Here is a 19,950-nt window from a genome sequence, read left to right on the forward strand (position 1 = left end):
CAGCAAATGTCGGCGTGTTTAAAGTGGTACTACCAAGACATGTTATTCTTTACTGAAAGTTATTTTAGTGAAGTGCATACTTTTTGTTTAAATTCTTATATTCTTTAATAACTTTTTTAATTTTCTAAAGCTTTCTCCATTTGCTACCAATAAGATTAAATTTAAATAATAGATGCCATGAATATATTTTTTCAAATTGTATTGAGACATATATGTAGAAGAGACTGGGACTGGTTGCCTATAGGGGTAGGTAGACTAATAGTCAATAACTTTGCTCGGATGCGCGTCCAAAATTGTCGCTAAAATTTTTTGTAGACGCAAACTTCCTTCCCCTTTCAATTCTTTAAAAGAAAGATCATTTTGATTTTTTTATTATAAACGCGGATTTATCTTTTATTAATATTAGTTAAATATTTGTTTAGTTCATTCATATAATTGACATTCAATTCTAAAATATGACCTGTGCCATCAGAAATAATTAATATATCATAATAAAATAATTTTCCTAATATTGTACTATTTCATTTTTGATGAATTAAATTGTAAATAACATATTCCCAATTGATTGCATCCCTATTGCCAACTTACCCTATGAAAATCAACTAACCTCGATTATGGGGTTGGTTGACCAGCGCGGAAAGTATGAGAAAAATATTCAAATATATTAATTATCATCAAATCAAATTAACTTTAAGAATTTAATCCGACAGTCAAATATACGAAAACAGTAATCGCTACAATGATGTTTCTCTTTTATGTATTTCATTAAAAATCGATCACTGACTTACCACCATCGGTCTCCCCTATATAGCATTTGATGTATCATCATGTAGGGGAAAGTTGGCGTGTTTAAAGTGGTACTATCAAAGCATGATATTCTTCACCGAAAGTCATTTCAATACCCACACATATTATTTATTTAAATTCTCTTACTCTTTAATATTTTGTATTTTCTAATAATTTTCTTAACTTTCTTAATTTTTATTCATTTAAAACTGTCCCATCATTATTAATTTTAATTTTTAAACATTTTATTCAGGAAGATTTTTTAATCAGCACGTTTTAATCAATTAGCACTACCTCAACTATAATATATTTTAATTTCAGCCAATTTGGCCGAAGTAACTTTTACATTTAAAATGATGCAGTCGTTTAGATAAAAAATTGTTAATTGATACTGTTGTGTAGATTGCTCTTTTTTCGGACTTGAAGTAATTAGGCAATAAATACAATACAAGTAAATAGCATTAAAAATAAAATGCATCTATTATTTCCGCTTTTACTAACAAAGAATACTAATCACAAAATTATTATAATATTTTGCATTTTTTATAATATTTCTAAAATTATATATATCTTTTTACATATCTATACTATATTCAACATTGTTATTATTAAATTTGATATTTTAAACTTTATACATTAAGATGTAACAATAATTTCTTGTATCAAACACAAAGAGACAGTTCGTGTTTATTTGTGTATTATTTTCTGCGAGGTTAATAATAATGCTATATCTGTACCTCGAAGCCATTTGATACGTGTTTTTTTTCGTCTAATTGGATCAAAATAATTAAAAATTTCTTTACTATACTTTTAATCTTCCCGGGTAGAATAAAGAACAGTGAAGTATGATATAGAAGTACTCGTCAGCTGTAAAAAAAGTATCTTTTTTTATTCTGTCTGCTTGTTATACACTACAAAAAAAAATGGGAACACTTTTCATACCCTTAAAATTGGGCTATTTTCAAACCACTGAAACTCGACGAAAAATCATCGTAGACAAAAAATTAAAAAAGTCTATTAAAACTCGAAGTTTCAATTTTAACTTTATTGTTTTGTTCCTTAAAATTATGTATTTTTGACATTCTGCAGTTCGATAAAAAAATTTCTCTCGAAAAATTCAACTTAAGTTTCGTAAACTACAACATTTTGCCTACAAAATGCTTTTTTCAAATTTTTCTAAGATTTTCTTTGACCGAGTTACACGATTTTAGAACTAAATCTGCATTTTCTAGAAATAAGAACATACAAAAATTCTCTTTAACTATCGATAGCAGGTTACAGTCGAAAATTCAAGTTTCAAAATGCTTTTTCGTAATTTTTGGTCTACGATGATTTTTCGTCGAGTTTTAGCGGTTTGAAAATAGCCCAATTTTTAGAGTATGAAAAGTGTTCCCTATTTCTTTTTAATAGTATTGAAAAAATTGCGAGACATTTGTGTATATGCAATAGGGGGGATCCCGTTTGCCTACATTCCCGATTGCCAACAGCTTCGTTTGCCTACAACATTTTGCCGACAGCTTCGATTGCCTACAAGCATTATTGCGCACATGTAAAAATTAAAAATACGAACGTACGTTTGCACACATGACGTTATTGCGCACATACACATTGCACACATGACCGTGTTGCACACATAAAATAACAATTGGACACCGCACGATTGGATTCCGCATAACTGAGCACCGCAAATCCATGTGGAACCTCCCTTCGCAATAAAAAACAAACACTTTTTAATGCGAAGAAAGGTTCCACATGGGTTTACAACTTTCCACGTAAAACGAGATTCAACGCAAACTAATGTGTCTAGTTTTTTGATAATGGTGCCCCTTGCAGGGGGGAGGGGGGCGGCGGAAAATATTTCTTCCACGCATATACTTTTTAATGCGAAGTGAGATTCCATATTGATTTGCGGTGCTCAATCATGCGGTGTCTAATCGTCCGGTATTCAACCGTGCGGTGTCCAATTATTATTTTATGTGTGCAATACGGTCATGTGTGCAATCTGTATGTGCGCAATAAAGTCATGTGTGCAAAACATTAATTCGATTTTTTTATTTTATGTATGCAATAATATCATGTGTGCATTGTGTATGTGCGCAATAATGTCATGTGTGCAAACGTACGTTCGTATTTTTAATTTTTACATGTGCGCAATAATGCTTGTAGACAATCGCTCTGTAGGCAATCGGGAATGTAGGCAAACGGAGCCCCCTCTATATGCGATATATTCTTATATATTTCTCACCGAAGCGGCACTTTGCATGGATCCTACAAATACTCCACCAAGAATCAGATGGAAACTTTTAGTACCCCTTTGCAACAGAAAAAGTATCATTTTCTGTATACGTATTGGAACCATATACCAACGGACGTTATATCTACGAAATAATAAATTGAAAAAATACTAATTAAATAAAATTTGTATATATTTTTTGTTAATACATGCGCCATATACGCAAACACACATATACACATATATACACATGCATATTTGTTTCTTTTTTAATGCATATTAATTTTATCAGAAATCACTAATTTTGGCTTATATTATAAATATCTACACAAAACAGAAATATACTTGTATATGAAGTTAAAATATTCCTTACACTGTAACAAACACATATTCATTGTGATCTGTAATTTCTTGTGCAGTATAATTGGATACAAACAAGTACAAATAGAGAACAATTAAAATATTTAGAGATAATATAAATTGCCCAATGTTATCGGTAAATGACACAACCTGAAAATTGATGAGACACATGTTACATGCTTCATATCGATTTTCTACACATGACATTGTACTATGGGTATTATAAAAATTATTTCGATATTTTTCTCTATCTATGCGGGTTTGTTGACTAATTTTAATTTTACAAAGTAGTACACTGTTTGTGCTAGAATTTGTACACGAAATTTACCCGAAGAAGATTACAGCACAAACAAACCATACCAGCCGCTATCAAGCAAAAGAACGATCCCTCAAAATTAGATATTAAAAAATTGATAAGCCTTTAAACATGAGAAAAGTTTATACAATATTATCACATGTATTAAATACTTGTTATTAAACTAACAAAAATACTAACTTTATAGCGTTACAATGAATGTTTATAGCACGAATTATCTCCCTGTAACTCTTTTTTTCATTTTTGGAACTATTCTTTTGTGAGATATTAATCGCCTTCTCGATACGGTAACTGTAAATAATTTTGTTGCTCTAACACCATATATATTGTTTGTCTAAGAATATAATTTTTAAATAGTTGTATTTACCTCTAATTTACTTACCAGGCGATATTAAACATTGCACAAGTATGTTGAAGATATGTTATGAGCATAGTTCCTGTCGCTATCATTGCCAGTATGCCTATGCAAATTGCTACATGTCGATGCAGCGTAATTAAATAAAAATATTTTTCTTTATCAATGAAATATTCGGTCTCTATATACGACGGAGAAGGTGATCGAAATTTATTTTTGAGAACCATAATGTGACAAATGTACGGCCAAATATATATCAAAAGAATAGTAAATTGACAGCATATCCCAAGTACTAGGAAAGATTATAAAATAATCATATAAATCCATAGATATATTATTTTCTAATTTTTAACATTTTCTTACGATTGCAATTTATTTATTTGAACGTGAAAAGATATTGGAACTTAAGTTAAAGATCGAGAAATATTTTCTTACATAAAAGTTTAATCGTAATACGTTTCGCTTTGATGCCGTATTTTTCCACGATAGCGATTTCATTTTTGTCTTCTATCTCATTACACACATCTTGAAGTTGCTTCAGCGAACTTCTTAACTATCATTTTAACAATATTATTGTATGTTGTTTATCGCGATATTCGAAAATTATTATAATTAAGCTTCCGTGTTCTTTCTTGATTGGATTCACACTAGTTTGTCTATTTTATGTTTTTCTGTAGTCTTACATTATAATGATTATAAAACAAAAAGTGAACGACATGTAAAAAAAAATTATATAAATCGAGAGTAACGAATACGAAAGCCGGCCTATATTGTATTCAAAAGTTTATTTATCAGTGATGTTTAATAATTTACATGCTTACAATATCGGCGTTAATCCAAAATGAATTGTATTTAATCGCCAAACAAATAAAAAAGAATGCAGAAGATAAAACTTTATAGATAAAATCCAGAGTACATTCCGATGTTATAAATGATGTTAACTGCAGATAGTAATGTTATTCATTATATGTGATATCATTAGCAAAACTACATTATTCGATCAGTTCATAAATTCTCAATTTTTCGTTAATTTATTACATACAATAATTTAGCAAAAGAGATATTTTACACAATTAATAATTTTATATAATTTGGACAACAATAATTAGAAAAAATAATTTTAATGCAATATAATTATATATGAATGTTATATGCGAGACAAAATTTAAATAATATATTAATTCTTATACATCAGTATAAGAATGCGCAATTCCGTAATAAAATACAACAGAGAAATGCTGACGTACCTGAAATACGATAAAAGTCATCAAAGTACCGTAAAGTATAATTAATTGAAATTCAACTAGTCGCGATCGTTGATAAGGCCACAAGCCAATGATAAGCAATAGAATTCGGTTGATGTTAAAATGTTGAGTCTCGAGAGAGATCATCTCTCCGTAACTGTCGACACAAGTTTGACGGAAAAGCGTGTACACGAATATTCAGCTATCCCCCCTTTTCAATTTATTAACCGCTTAATAAACGACTGCTTCCTCAAAGTATAAACTTTATTATCAGTGTAATTTTCTTAATTCGATAAATAAGAAATAGGCAATAATGCATATAGTGACTACTTTAAATTACGTGGAAAATTAGGCAATTACGTAATTATATAATTTAAGAAATTTTCTTAAGTGAAAATTCATGAATAAACAATCGATTCTGTATTAAGAACAATTTAACGGAATTATTTTTTTATAGAAAAGTATTCATGAGAGAACTTTTTTACACAAAAGTCGCGCAGTCGCAAACGCTACTTTTCGGTAACGCATCTGTTTCATTCTGTTACATACACTGCTGGAAAGCACTCGTCTAAGTTGTGTTGAATATCAGCACATGGCGTGTTTAAAGTGGTACTATCACAGCATGTTATTTTTCACTGAAAATCATTTTAATGTGTTCTGTTCATTTTAATTCTTATATTTTTTAAAAATTTTATTATTATTCTAGTTATTGCTATACACATTCGCAACCAAAAATATTAAATTTAGAACATTATTTACTCATTAATATGTATCTTTTTATTAAATCATGTATATTTAAATATATATGTACAAAGCACACATTAGGAATATCACTATTATGTATAAGAAAAAAAGATATTACGAAAAGTGAATAATCAGTACTATAATCTGAAATGAAGCTGTAGTAGTTACAAAGAGCTTTTTCTGATAATTAAGCTAATGATAAATTTGTCCATTATTTGATAGAACGTAGCGTTTTTCATATTTCTACGCGTTGTTCTAAATATAACAATATATAATGCAGTTTAATCGCAATAGATTGTTATTTTGTTGCTATAATTTTCAGTATGCTCGCAACAATCATAAAGAAACGGTTTTAAAAAATTTGATATAAAATTAAGTGTGCTCTCTTCACAATATACGCTTTTCATAAAACCATTTGAATTTGGCCAATCGATATATCGATTCATTGCATGTTTTCTTACAATTAGGTCGTCACATCAGAATTTCCTTGAATGCAAACTTGAACTTTCTGCACATAATATTGTTGATTAGTCGAGTTTCTATCGTGAGGTAACTTATTAATATATATTCCTTTCTTTATTTTAATTATTATTATAAATTCTTGTTAGTGCCTTTGCGTAATTTTTTTTTATAGTTACACATTCAATGGGTATTTGGTAGAATTGGAAGATGAATCGATCGATTGTTCATTGAACTCGTAAATAATCGCTCTGCTGACACGTTATTCACGTAACGAAATAGATAAAACTCGGAATAACAATCATATCTCGGAAATCTTATAAATGTCTGATTAACAAAGGGTACGTATATTTAATGGTCGATGATAAAATGAATTTTACCGCAAAGCGTAATGACGCAAAAAAAATATTAATTTAATTTCTTCCATCCATTAGCCAGCTGAATTAAGCTATAGCTTTATATTACTGCCCCAAATCTTAATATAAACTGTTTAATTTAATATATATAAATATAATATAATATATGTATTATCACTGTGAGATCGAAACACTTGGAAATTTACACTTTCCCTCGCGAAAGAGTGTATAATCAAGCGATCAATTTCGACGCCGACGGAAATATAACACATGTTTATTTCCCATAGAGAAAAACTCTAGGAACGAAAATTTCTCTTGATGACAAATGCGTATTTCATATTTTGCAGCGTTGTATTTTAACGCCCTATATCCTAGTTCGTGCAGTCGTAATTTACGGTCAGTCTTACAGAGAAATATACTGGTTGTTCCATTTAAAACTCGTATTAATTAGAAATTTATTGATAAATGTAAAATTTTTATTAAAGCGACTATCGTGTTTTATGTACATTTGTACATCTTTCCAATATTCTTACATTTTTATTAATTCATTAAGCTTTTGTCTACAAAATAGTTAAGAAAGAAAAAAGCACAGGGATAGAAATGTGATTTTTTTCTAAATAGTTTATCATTAATATCATCTTTTGTTTCAAAGAACTTTGCACAGTTTAAATGTAAAAGGCTTCGGTTAAATTGGCAGAAATAGAAATATGTTGTAGTTTAGATGATATTGCTCAAAAGTTTTCATGGAGAATTTAAAAATTAAAGTTATAAATTATAGGATGGCTTAAACTGATTATCATTGCAAACTTTTAAGAATTTTTGGACATCCTTTTGTCATAATTTCTTAAGCCAAATATTGTGAAGAATCACTTTATATAAACAAATTCGGATAATTTCATGTAAGAATATGAAGTTTATCTTTAAAATAATCTCATGACTTTCATCCAAGATCGAACAAACGGCATTTATGCCCCTCTCGAAATCACAAACTTTTTGAATTAACCATTTTTCGATTTTCAAAGCTTTAAATTTTGAGAAATATTATTACGTCATTTAAAATCAATCACTTTATATACGTACAAAAATTATTTATATGTGGTTAGACTGTGTTGTAACATAACGATAACATGGAGCAGGAAATATGGAAATCTCGTATTTTAATCATTTTCAATGACATTCACTTTGTTATCTTATCATGTATTGTTTTGATATTTGGACTCTATATTCATGAAGACTTTTAATCACCACTATTTAAATTTCAATATATTTCAATTTCAGCTAATTAAAGCAAAGCCACTTTTATATTTAAACCGTGTGAAGTGCTTTAAGAATAATGAGTTTTGAATGATATTATTACAAACTGCTCTCTTTTGAATTTTAAATAAGTATACAATATATACAATACAATTAAATAATATCAAAACAAATATTAATAAAAGATATTTATTAATTACACTTTTGTAAGGAAAAATACTGATTATAAAAACATAATCTTGCATATTTTTAAATATTTCCATCTAAAATTATATCACATTTAATTTACACATTTATATTATATTCAATGTTGTTACCGTTAAATTTTATATTTAAATCTCTATACATTAAAATATGTTGAAATAATTTTTTTTAATTAAAAATAGAGATACTTTTTCTACGAGAATAATATCTATAATGCTCTATAATATCTGAACCCTTCACGAACAATCAGTACATATTCGTCCAATCGACTTAAAATAATTGAGAATTACTCTGGTATGTTGGTACTTTTAATCTTGCCGGGTAGAATAAAGAACAGTGAAGTATGATATAGAAGTACTTGTCAGCTGTAACAAAACGTATCTTTTTTTGTTCTGTTTGCTTGTTATACACTACTCAAAAAAAAAAGGGGGGAACACTTTTCATACTCTAAAAATTGGGCTATTTTCAAATCACTGAAACTCGACGAAAAATCATCGTAGACAAAAAATTAAAAAAGCCTATTAAAGCTCGGAGTTTCAATTTTAACTTTATTGTTTTGTTCCTTAAAATTATGTATTTTTGACATTCTGCAGTTCAATAAAAAAATTTCTTTCGAAAAATTCAACTTAAGTTTCGTAAACTACAACATTTTGCCTACAAAATGCTTTTTTCAAATTTTTCTATAATTTTTTTTGACCGAGTTACACGATTTTAGAACTAAATCTGCATTTTCCAGAAATAAGAAAATACAAAAATTTTTTTTAGCTATCGATATCACGTTACAGTTGAAAATTCAAGTTTCAAAATGCTTTTTTGTAATTTTTGGTTTACGATGATTTTTCGTCGAGTTCTAGCGGTTTGAAAATAGCCCAATTCTTAGAGTATGAAAAATGTTCCCTATCTTTTTTTTAATAGTATTGAAAAAATTGCGTGACTTTGTGTATATACGATATATTCGTATATATTTCTCACCGAAGCAGCACTTTGCAAGGACGTTACAAGTACTCCACCAAGAATCACATGGAAACTTTTAGTACCCCTTTGCAACAGAAAAAGTATCATTTTCTGTATACGTATTGGAGCCATATACCAACAGACGTTATATCTACGAAATAATGAATTGAAAAAATTCTAATTAAATAAAATTTGTAAATATTTTTTGTTAATACATGAGCCATATACGCATACACACATATACACATATATACGCATGCATATTTGTTTCTTTTTTAATGCATATTAATTTTATCAGAAATCACTAATTTTGGTTTATATTATAAATATCCACACAAAACAGAAATATACTTGTATATGAAGTTAAAATATTCCTTACACTGTGGCAAACACATATTCATTGTGATCTGTAATTTCTTGTGCAGTATAATTGGATAGAAACAAGTACAAATAGAGACCAATTAAAATATTTAGAGATAATATAAATTGCCCAATGTTATCGGTAAATGACACAACCTGAAAATTGATGAGACACATGTTACATGCTTCATATCGATTTTCTACATATGACATTGTACTATGGGTATTATAAAAATTATTTCGATATTTTTCTCTATCTATGCGGGTTTGTTGACTAATTTTAATTTTACAAAGTAGTACACTGTTTGTGCTAGAATTTGTACACGAAATTTACCCGAAGAAGATTACAGCACAAACAAACCATACCAGCTGCTATCAAGCAAAAGAACGATCCCTCAAAATTGGATATTAAAAAATTGATAAGCCTTTAAACATGAGAAAAGTTTATACAATATTATCATATGTATTAAATACTTGTTATTAAAATAACAAAAATACTAACTTTATAGCGTTACAATGAATGTTTACAGCACGAATTATCTCCTTGTAACTCTTTTTTTCATTTTTGGAACTATTCTTTTGTGAGATATTAATCGCCTTCTCGATACGGTAACTGTAAATAATTTTGTTGCTCTAACACCATATATATTGTTTGTCTAAGAATATAATTTTTAAATAGTTGTATTTACCTCTAATTTACTTACCAGGCGATATTAAACATTGCACAAGTATGTTGAAGATATGTTAACAGCATAGTTCCTGTCGCTATCATTGCCAGTATGCCTATGCAAATTGCTACATGTCGATGCAGCGTAATTAAATAAAAATATTTTTCTTTATCAATGAAATATTCGGTCTCTATATACGACGGAGAAGGTGATCGAAATTTATTTTTGAGAACCACAATGTGACAAATGTACGGCCAAATATATATCAAAAGAATAGTAAACTGACAGCATATCCCAAGTACTAGGAAAGATTATAAAATAATCATATAAATCCATAGATATATTATTTTCTAATTTTTAACATTTTCTTACGATTGCAATTTATTTATTTGAACGTGAAAAGATATTGGAACTTAAGTTAAAGATCGAGAAATATTTTCTTACATAAAAGTTTAATCGTAATACGTTTCGCTTTGATGCCGTATTTTTCCACGATAGCGATTTCATTTTTGTCTTCTATCTCATTACACACATCTTGAAGTTGCTTCAGCGAACTTCTTAACTATCATTTTAACAATATTATTGTATGTTGTTTATCGCGATATTCGAAAATTATTATAATTAAGCTTCCGTGTTCTTTCTTGATTGGATTCACACTAGTTTGTCTATTTTATGTTTTTCTGTAGTCTTACATTATAATGATTATAAAACAAAAAGTGAACGACATGTAAAAAAAAATTATATAAATCGAGAGTAACGAATACGAAAGCCGGCCTATATTGTATTCAAAAGTTTATTTATCAGTGATGTTTAATAATTTACATGCTTACAATATCGGCGTTAATCCAAAATGAATTGTATTTAATCGCCAAACAAATAAAAAAGAATGCAGAAGATAAAACTTTATAGATAAAATCCAGAGTACATTCCGATGTTATAAATGATGTTAACTGCAGATAGTAATGTTATTCATTATATGTGATATCATTAGCAAAACTACATTATTCGATCAGTTCATAAATTCTCAATTTTTCGTTAATCTATTACATACAATAATTTAGCAAAAGAGATATTTTACACAATTAATAATTTTATATAATTTGGACAACAATAATTAGAAAAAATAATTTTAATGCAATATAATTATATATGAATGTTATATGCGAGACAAAATTTAAATAATATATTAATTCTTATACATCAGTATAAGAATGCGCAATTCCGTAATAAAATACAACAGAGAAATGCTGACGTACCTGAAATACGATAAAAGTCATCAAAGTACCGTAAAGTATAATTAATTGAAATTCAACTAGTCGCGATCGTTGATAAGGCCACAAGCCAATGATAAGCAATAGAATTCGGTTGATGTTAAAATGTTGAGTCTCGAGAGAGATCATCTCTCCGTAACTGTCGACACAAGTTTGACGGAAAAGCGTGTACACGAATATTCAGCTATCCCCCCTTTTCAATTTATTAACCGCTTAATAAACGACTGCTTCCTCAAAGTATAAACTTTATTATCAGTGTAATTTTCTTAATTCGATAAATAAGAAATAGGCAATAATGCATATAGTGACTACTTTAAATTACGTGGAAAATTAGGCAATTACGTAATTATATAATTTAAGAAATTTTCTTAAGTGAAAATTCATGAATAAACAATCGATTCTGTATTAAGAACAATTTAACGGAATTATTTTTTTATAGAAAAGTATTCATGAGAGAACTTTTTTACACAAAAGTCGCGCAGTCGCAAACGCTACTTTTCGGTAACGCATCTGTTTCATTCTGTTACATACACTGCTGGAAAGCACTCGTCTAAGTTGTGTTGAATATCAGCACATGGCGTGTTTAAAGTGGTACTATCACAGCATGTTATTTTTCACTGAAAATCATTTTAATGTGTTCTGTTCATTTTAATTCTTATATTTTTTAAAAATTTTATTATTATTCTAGTTATTGCTATACACATTCGCAACCAAAAATATTAAATTTAGAACATTATTTACTCATTAATATGTATCTTTTTATTAAATCATGTATATTTAAATATATATGTACAAAGCACACATTAGGAATATCACTATTATGTATAAGAAAAAAAGATATTACGAAAAGTAAATAATCAGTACTATAATCTGAAATGAAGCTGTAGTAGTTACAAAGAGCTTTTTCTGATAATTAAGCTAATGATAAATTTGTCCATTATTTGATAGAACGTAGCGTTTTTCATATTTCTACGCGTTGTTCTAAATATAACAATATATAATGCAGTTTAATCGCAATAGATTGTTATTTTGTTGCTATAATTTTCAGTATGCTCGCAACAATCATAAAGAAACGGTTTTAAAAAATTTGATATAAAATTAAGTGTGCTCTCTTCACAATATACGCTTTTCATAAAACCATTTGAATTTGGCCAATCGATATATCGATTCATTGCATGTTTTCTTACAATTAGGTCGTCACATCAGAATTTCCTTGAATGCAAACTTGAACTTTCTGCACATAATATTGTTGATTAGTCGAGTTTCTATCGTGAGGTAACTTATTAATATATATTCCTTTCTTTATTTTAATTATTATTATAAATTCTTGTTAGTGCCTTTGCGTAATTTTTTTTTATAGTTACACATTCAATGGGTATTTGGTAGAATTGGAAGATGAAGCGATCGATTGTTCATTGAACTCGTAAATAATCGCTCTGCTGACACGTTATTCACGTAACGAAATAGATAAAACTCGGAATAACAATCATATCTCGGAAATCTTATAAATGTCTGATTAACAAAGGGTACGTATATTTAATGGTCGATGATAAAATGAATTTTACCGCAAAGCGTAATGACGCAAAAAAAAATATTAATTTAATTTCTTCCATCCATTAGCCAGCTGAATTGAGCTATAGCTTTATATTACTGCCCCAAATTTTAATATAAATTGTTTAATGTAATATAAATGTAATATAATACATATATTATCACTGTGAGATCGAAACATTTGGAAATTTATACTTTCCCTCGCGAAAGAGTGTATAATCAAGCGATCAATTTCGACGCCGACGGAAATATAACACATGTTTATTTCCCATAGAGAAAAACTCTACGAACGAAAATTTCTCTTGAGGACAAATGCGTATTTGATATTTTGCAGCGTTGTATTTTAACGCCCTATATCCTAGTTCGTGCAGTCGTAATTTACGGTCAGTCCTACAGAGAAGTATACTGGTTGTTCCATTTGAAACTCGTATTAATTAGAAATTTATTGATAAATGTAAAATTTTTATTGAAGAGACTATCGTGTTTTATGCACATTTGTACATCTTTCCAATATTTTTACATTTTCATTAATTGATTAAGCTTTTGTCTACAAAATAGTTAAGAAAGACAAAAAAAGAGAGGAATAGAAATGTGATTTTTTTCTAAATAGTTTATCATTAATATCATCTTTAGTTTCAAAGAACTTCGCACAGTTTAAATGTAAAAGGCTTTGGTTAAATTGGCAGAAATAGAAATATGTTGTAGTTTAGATGATATTGCTCAAAAGTTTTCATGGAGAATTTAAAAATTAAAATTATAAATTATAGGATGGCTTAAACTGAGTAGCATTGTAAACTTTTAAGAATTTTTGGACATCCTTTTGTCATAATTTCTTAAGCCGAATATTGTGAAGAATCACTTTATATAAACAAATTCGGATAATTTCATGTAAGAAAATAAAGTTTAACTTTAAAATAATCTCATGACTTTCATCCAAGATCGAACAAACGGCACTTATGTCCCTCTCGAAATCACAAACTTTTTCAATTAACCATTTTTCGATTTTCAAAGCTTTAAATTTTGAGAAATATTATTACGTCATTTAAAATCAATCACTTTATATACGTACAAAAATTATTTATATGTGGTTAGACTGTGTTGTAACATAACGATAACATGGAGCAGGAAATATGGAAATCTCGTATTTTAATCATTTTCAATGACATTCACTTTGTTATCTTATCATGTATTGTTTTGATATTTGGACTCTATATTCATGAAGACTTTTAATCACCACTATTTAAATTTCAATATATTTCAATTTCAGCTAATTAAAGCAAAGCCACTTTTACATTTAAACCGTGTGAAGTGCTTTAAGAATAATGAGTTTTGAATGATATTATTACAAACTGCTCTCTTTTGAATTTTAAATAAGTATACAATATATACAATACAATTAAATAATATCAAAACAAATATTAATAAAAGATATTTATTAATTACACTTTTGTAAGGAAAAATACTAATTATAAAAACATAATCTTGCACATTTTTAAATATTTCCATCTAAAATTATATCACATTTATATTATATTCAACGTTGTTACCGTTAAATTTTATATTTAAATTTCTATATAATAAAATATGTTGAAATAATTTTTTTTAATTAAAAATAGAGATTCTTTTTCTACGAGAATAATGTATAATGCTCTATAATATCTGAATCTTTCACGAACAATCAGTACGTGTTCGTCCAATCGACTTAAAATAATTGAGAATTACTTTGGTATGGTGGTACTTTTAATCTTGCCGGGTAGAATAAAGAACAGTGAAGTATGATATAGAAGTACTCGTCAGCTGTAACAAAACGTATCTTTTTTTTTGCATATGTTTCTGTTTGCTTGTTATACACTACAAAAAAAAAACCGCTTTTCATACTCTAAAAATTGGGCTATTTTCAAACCGCTGAAACTCGACGAAAAATCATCGTAGACAAAAAATTAAAAAAGCCTATTAAAGCTCGGAGTTTCAACTTTAACTTTATTGTTTTGTTCCTTAAAATTATGTACTTTTGATTTTTTGCAGCTTAATAAAAAAGTTTCTTTCGAAAAATTTAACTTAAGGTTCGTAAACTACAACATTTTGCCTACTAAATGCTTTTTTCAAATTTTTCTATGATTTTTTTTGACCGGGTTACACGATTTTAGAACTAAATCTGCATTTTCTAGAAATAAGAAAATACAAAAATTCTTTTTAACTATCGATATCACGTTACAGTTGAAAATTCAAGTTTCTAAATGCTTTTTCGTAATTTTTGGTGTACGATGATTTTTCGTCGAATTTTAGCGGTTTGAAAATAGCCCAATTTTTAGAGTATGAAAAGTGTTCCTTATTTTTTTTTAATAGTATTGAAAAAATTGCGAGACATTGTGTATATGCGATATACTCTTATATATTTCTCACCGAAGCGGCACTTTGCAAGGACGCTACAAATACTCCACCAAGAATCAGATGGAAACTTTTAGTACCCCTTTGCAACAAAAAAAGTATCATTTTTTGTATACGTATTGAAGCCATATACCAACGAACGTTATATCTACGACATAATGAATAGAAAAAACTTTAGTTAGATAAAATTTGTGTAAATAACACTTTTAATCACACGACGCGCATATATATACACACACATAAATATATAAGTGCATATTTATTTTTCTCAAAAGCATATTAACGTTATCAGACATCTCTAACTTTGAATTATGTAAGAAGTATCTGCAAAACAAATACACTCGTATATGAAGTTGAAATTTTTCTCACACTGTGGCAAACACATATTCATTGTGATCTGTAATTTCTTGTGCAGTATAATTGGATAGAAACAGGTACACATAGAGCATAACTAAAATAGCTAGAGATAGTATAAGTTGTCCAATGTTATCGGTAAATGACACAACCTGAAAATTGATGAGACACATGTTACATGCTTTATATCGATTTTCTACATATGACATTGTACTATGCATATTATAAAAATTATTTCGGTATTTTCCTCTATTTATGCGGGTTTGTTGACTAATTTTAATTTTACAAAGTAGTACACTGTTTGTGCAAGAATTTGTACACGAAATTTACCCGAAATAGATTACAGCACGAACAAACCATACCAGCCGCTATCAAGCAAAAGAACGATCCCTCAAAATTGGATATTAAAAAATTGCTAAGCCTTTAAACATGAGAAAAGTTTATACAATATTATCATATGTATTAAATACTTGTTATTAAAATAACAAAAATACTAACTTTATAGCGTTACAATGAATGTTTATAGCACGAATTATCTCCTTGTAACTTTTTTCTTCATTTTTGGAATTATTTTTTCGTGAGATATAAATTGCCTTCTCGATACGGTAACTGGAAATAATTTTGTTGCTCTAACACTATATATATTGTTTGTCTAAGAATATAATTTTTAAATAGCTGTATTTACCTGTAATTTACTTACCAGGCGATATTAAACATTGCACAAGTATGTTGAAGATATGTTATGAGCATAGTTCCTGTCGCTATCATTGCCAGTATGCCTATGCAAATTGCTACATGTTGATGCAACGCAATTAAATAAAAATATTTTTCTTTATCAATGAAATATTCGGTCTCTATATACGACGGAGAAGGTGATCGAAATTTATTTTTGAGAACCATAATGTGACAAATGTACGGCCAAATATATATCAAAATAAAAGTAAATTGACAGCATATCCCAAGTACTAGCAAAGATTATAAAATAATCATATAAATCCATAGATATATTATTCTCTAATCCTTAACATTTTCTTACAATTATTTATTTGAACGTGAAAAGATATTGGAACTTAAGATAAAGAACGAGAAATATTTTCTTACATAAAAGTCTAATCGTAATACGTTTCGCTTTGATGCCGTATTTTTCCATGATAGCGATTTCATTTTTGTCTTCTATCTCGTTACACACATCTTGAAGTTGCTTCAGCGAACTTCTTAACTATCATTTTAACAATATTATTGTATGTTGTTTATCGCGATATTCGAAAATTATTATAATAAAGCTGCCGTGTTCTTTCTTGATTGGATTCACACTAGTTTGTCTATTTTATGTGCTTTTCTGTAGGCTTACATTATAATGATTATAAAACAAAAAGTGAACGACATGTAAAAAAAAACTATTTAGATCGAGAGTAACGAATACGAAAGCCGGCCTATATTGTATACAAAAATTTATTTATCAGTGATGTTTAATAATTTACATGCTTACAATATCGGCGTTAATCCAAAATGAATTGTATTTAATCGCTAAACAAATGAAAAAGAATGCAGAAGATAAAACTTTATAGATAAAATCCAGAGTACATTCCGATGTTATAAATGATGTTAACTGCAAATAGTAATGTTATTCATTATATGTGATATCATTAGCAAAACTACATCATTCGATCAGTTCATAAATTCTCAATTTTTCGTTAATCTATTACATACAATAATTTAGCAAAAGAGATATTTTACACAATTGATAATTTTATATAATTTAAACAACAATAATTATAGGAAAAATAATTTTAATGCAATATAATTATATATGAATCTTATATGCGAGACAAAATTTAAATAATATATTAATTCTTATACATCAGTATAAGAATAAGCAATTCCGTAATAAAATACAACAGAGAAATGCTGACGTACCTGAAATACGATAAAAGTCATCAAAGTACCGTAAAGTATAATTAATTGAAATTCAACTAGTCGCGATCGCTGATAAGGCCACAAGCCAATGATAAGCAACACAATTCGGTTGATGTTAAAATGTTGAGTCTCGAGGCAGATCATCTCTCCGTCACTGTCAATACGAATTTGACGGAAAAGCAGTACATGGATATTCACTCATCTCCCCCTTTTCGATTTATCGATCGCTTAATGAACGACTTCTTTCTCGTAATATAAATTTTATTATCAGTAATCTTCTTAATTCGATGAAGAAGAAATTGTGAAAATAATGCATAATACATACTTAAAATTGTGTGTGAAATTAAGCAATTACGTTATTATATAATTTAAGAAATTTTCTTAGGTGAAAATTCATGAATAAACAATCCATTCCGCATGAAGAACAATTTAACGGAATTATTTTCTTATAGAAAAGTATTCATGAGAGAACTTTTTTACACAAAAGTCGCGCAGTCGCAAACGCTACTATTCGGTAACGCATCTGTTTCATTCTGTTACATACACTGCTGGAAAGCACTCGTCTAAGTTGTGATGAATATCAGCACATGTCGGCGTGTTTAAAGTGATACTATCACAGCATGTTATTTTTCACTGAAAATCATTTTAATGTGTTCTGTTCATTTTAATTCTTATATTTGTTAATGTCTTATATTTTTTAAAAACTTTATTATTATTCTTGCTATTGCTATGCACATTCGCAACCGAAAATATTAAATTTAAAACATTATTTACTCATTAATATGTATCTTTTTATTAAATCATGTATATTTAAATATATATGTACAAAGCACACATTAGGAATATCACTATTATGTATAAGAGAAAAAGATATTACGAAAAGTGAATAATCATTACTATAATCTGAAATGAAGCTGTAGTAGTTACAAAGAGCTTTTTCTGATAATTAAACTAATGATAAATTTGTCGATTATTTGATAGAACGTAGAGTTCTTCATATTTCTACGCGTTGTTCTAAATATAACAATATATAATGCAGTTTAATCGCAATAGATTGTTATTTTGTTGCTATAATTTTCAGTATGCTCGCAACAATCATAAAGAAGCGGTTTATAAAAATTTGATATAAAATTAAGTGCTCTTCACAATATACGCTTCTCATAAGACCATTTGAATTTGGCCAATCGATATATCGATTCATTGCGTGTTTTCTTACAATTAGGTCGTCACATCAGAATTTCCTTGAATGCAAACTCGAACTTTCTGCACATAATATTGATTAGTCGAGTTTCTATTGTGAGGTAACTTATTAATATATATTCCTTTCTTTATTTTAATTATTATTATAAATTCTTGTTAGTGCCTTTGCACTGTAATTTTTTTTTGTAGTTACGCATTCAATGGGTATTTGGTAGAATTGGAAGATCGATTGTTCATTGAACTCGTTAATAATCTCTCTACTGACATGTTATTCACGTAACGAAATAGATAAAACTCATGAATAACAATCATGTCTCTGAAGTTTTATAAATGTCTGATTAACAAAGGCTACGTATATTTAACGGTCGATGATAAAATGAATTTTTCCGCAAAGCGTAACGATCACCTTAACTGTGACATATGTTGTCACGAAGATTCTTCTGAGTAATTCTCCGCAAGAATTAAGCGGCGGACGGCATTAGTTTAGAAGGCATAGCAAATTAAAGTTTTATATATGGAACACCGCCCTCTGCTTACAGTATGAGAAAGATATATGATTGTATAGTTCTATATGGATTTACAATTTTCACACAAAGCTAATTTCAATCCCCACCGATTCCTATGTACAGTGAAAAACAAGATTTGGCCCTTCCCGCTCGACATATACTTTGCAAAGCGAAGTGAGAATCATCTCACACTATCTATTGATTTTGTTGTGGTGATTTAGTTTTAAATCAGAAATAGGTTTGGGTTAGGTTATGTCTTCTGGAAGTGGAGCTCCACCCCTCCCCCCGTAGGAGGGAAGGAACCCACTGCGCTCATGCATATACTTTATAACGGGAAGCGAGTTCCATCCTACAACAGTTGTGTGAATGGGAAAGTGTATGCGTGGACGCAGTGGGTGCCCTCCTTTCTTTCTTCAAGAGAGGCTTCACTTCCGGATGATAGAACCTAACCCAAACCTATTTCTGAAAAT

At 28.6% G+C, this 19,950-nt stretch overlaps 3 protein-coding genes across 7 annotated transcripts; all 3 read right to left on the reverse strand.

The window, feature by feature from the left end:
* Positions 1-1,399: 1,399 nt before the first annotated feature.
* LOC138933313 (odorant receptor 30a-like) lies at positions 1,400-5,565 on the reverse strand. Of its 2 annotated transcripts, XM_070295922.1 has the most exons (9): positions 5,298-5,565; positions 4,872-4,991; positions 4,486-4,603; positions 4,078-4,342; positions 3,876-3,986; positions 3,708-3,798; positions 3,393-3,529; positions 3,032-3,164; positions 1,400-1,653 (listed from the first exon to the last, which is right to left on the reverse strand). In XM_070295922.1, exons 1-9 carry the CDS (start codon positions 5,439-5,441, stop codon positions 1,597-1,599), a joined length of 1,176 nt encoding a protein of 391 aa, XP_070152023.1. In that variant the 5' UTR covers positions 5,442-5,565; the 3' UTR covers positions 1,400-1,596. The 2 variants fall into 2 exon arrangements, with proteins under 2 accessions (XP_070152023.1, XP_070152024.1); XM_070295923.1 differs by lacking the exon at positions 4,872-4,991.
* Positions 5,566-8,379: 2,814 nt separating this feature from the next.
* On the reverse strand, positions 8,380-11,852 carry LOC138933120 (odorant receptor Or1-like). Its single transcript, XM_070295621.1, has 9 exons — positions 11,550-11,852; positions 11,124-11,243; positions 10,738-10,855; positions 10,330-10,594; positions 10,128-10,238; positions 9,960-10,050; positions 9,645-9,781; positions 9,284-9,416; positions 8,380-8,676 (listed from the first exon to the last, which is right to left on the reverse strand). The coding sequence occupies exons 1-9, from the start codon at positions 11,691-11,693 to the stop codon at positions 8,620-8,622; spliced, it is 1,176 nt and encodes a 391-aa protein (XP_070151722.1). The 5' UTR covers positions 11,694-11,852; the 3' UTR covers positions 8,380-8,619.
* An 825-nt stretch (positions 11,853-12,677) lies between these two features.
* LOC138933201 (odorant receptor 30a-like) lies at positions 12,678-17,976 on the reverse strand. 4 transcript variants are annotated; one of them, XM_070295767.1, is made up of 10 exons: positions 17,775-17,976; positions 17,347-17,466; positions 16,959-17,076; positions 16,558-16,822; positions 16,356-16,466; positions 16,188-16,278; positions 15,873-16,009; positions 15,519-15,651; positions 14,838-14,912; positions 12,678-12,798 (listed from the first exon to the last, which is right to left on the reverse strand). In XM_070295767.1, exons 1-9 carry the CDS (start codon positions 17,916-17,918, stop codon positions 14,856-14,858), a joined length of 1,176 nt encoding a protein of 391 aa, XP_070151868.1. In that variant the 5' UTR covers positions 17,919-17,976; the 3' UTR covers positions 12,678-12,798; positions 14,838-14,855. The 4 variants fall into 4 exon arrangements, with proteins under 4 accessions (XP_070151868.1, XP_070151865.1, XP_070151867.1 ...); XM_070295764.1 differs by having other exon boundaries at positions 14,838-14,928; XM_070295766.1 differs by lacking the exon at positions 12,678-12,798 and having other exon boundaries at positions 14,606-14,912.
* Positions 17,977-19,950: the final 1,974 nt, after the last annotated feature.

Source organism: Polyergus mexicanus, unplaced genomic scaffold, assembly GCF_030449975.1.
Source record: "Polyergus mexicanus isolate NDT 795.1 unplaced genomic scaffold, iyPolMexi1.0 SCAF_5, whole genome shotgun sequence".
Lineage (NCBI taxonomy): Eukaryota > Metazoa > Arthropoda > Insecta > Hymenoptera > Formicidae > Polyergus > Polyergus mexicanus.

What these genes read in the sequence shown, in the direction of transcription:
- LOC138933313 (XM_070295922.1), bottom strand. Translation starts at nt 5,441, where the DNA reads ATGATCTCTCTCGAGACTCAACATTTTAACATCAACCGAATTCTATTG. An exon ending in GCAATGTTTAATATCGCCTG is followed by an intron (nt 3,987 to 4,077) that starts GTAAGTAAATTA and finishes AATTATTTACAG; the next exon opens with TTACCGTATCGAGAAGGCGA. An exon ending in TGTGCTGTAATCTTCTTCGG is followed by an intron (nt 3,530 to 3,707) that starts GTAAATTTCGTG and finishes ATCAATTTTCAG; the next exon opens with GTTGTGTCATTTACCGATAA.
- LOC138933120 (XM_070295621.1), bottom strand. Translation starts at nt 11,693, where the DNA reads ATGATCTCTCTCGAGACTCAACATTTTAACATCAACCGAATTCTATTG. An exon ending in TGACTTTTATCGTATTTCAG is followed by an intron (nt 11,244 to 11,549) that starts GTACGTCAGCAT and finishes TACTATCTGCAG; the next exon opens with TTAACATCATTTATAACATC. An exon ending in GAATATGTGTTTGCCACAGT is followed by an intron (nt 9,417 to 9,644) that starts GTAAGGAATATT and finishes ATTATTTCGTAG; the next exon opens with ATATAACGTCTGTTGGTATA.
- LOC138933201 (XM_070295764.1), bottom strand. Translation starts at nt 17,918, where the DNA reads ATGATCTGCCTCGAGACTCAACATTTTAACATCAACCGAATTGTGTTG. An exon ending in ATTCATTGTAACGCTATAAA is followed by an intron (nt 16,279 to 16,355) that starts GTTAGTATTTTT and finishes TCATGTTTAAAG; the next exon opens with GCTTAGCAATTTTTTAATAT. An exon ending in AAAAGTACCACCATACCAAA is followed by an intron (nt 12,799 to 14,837) that starts GTAATTCTCAAT and finishes TATTATGTGCAG; the next exon opens with AAAGTTCAAGTTTGCATTCA.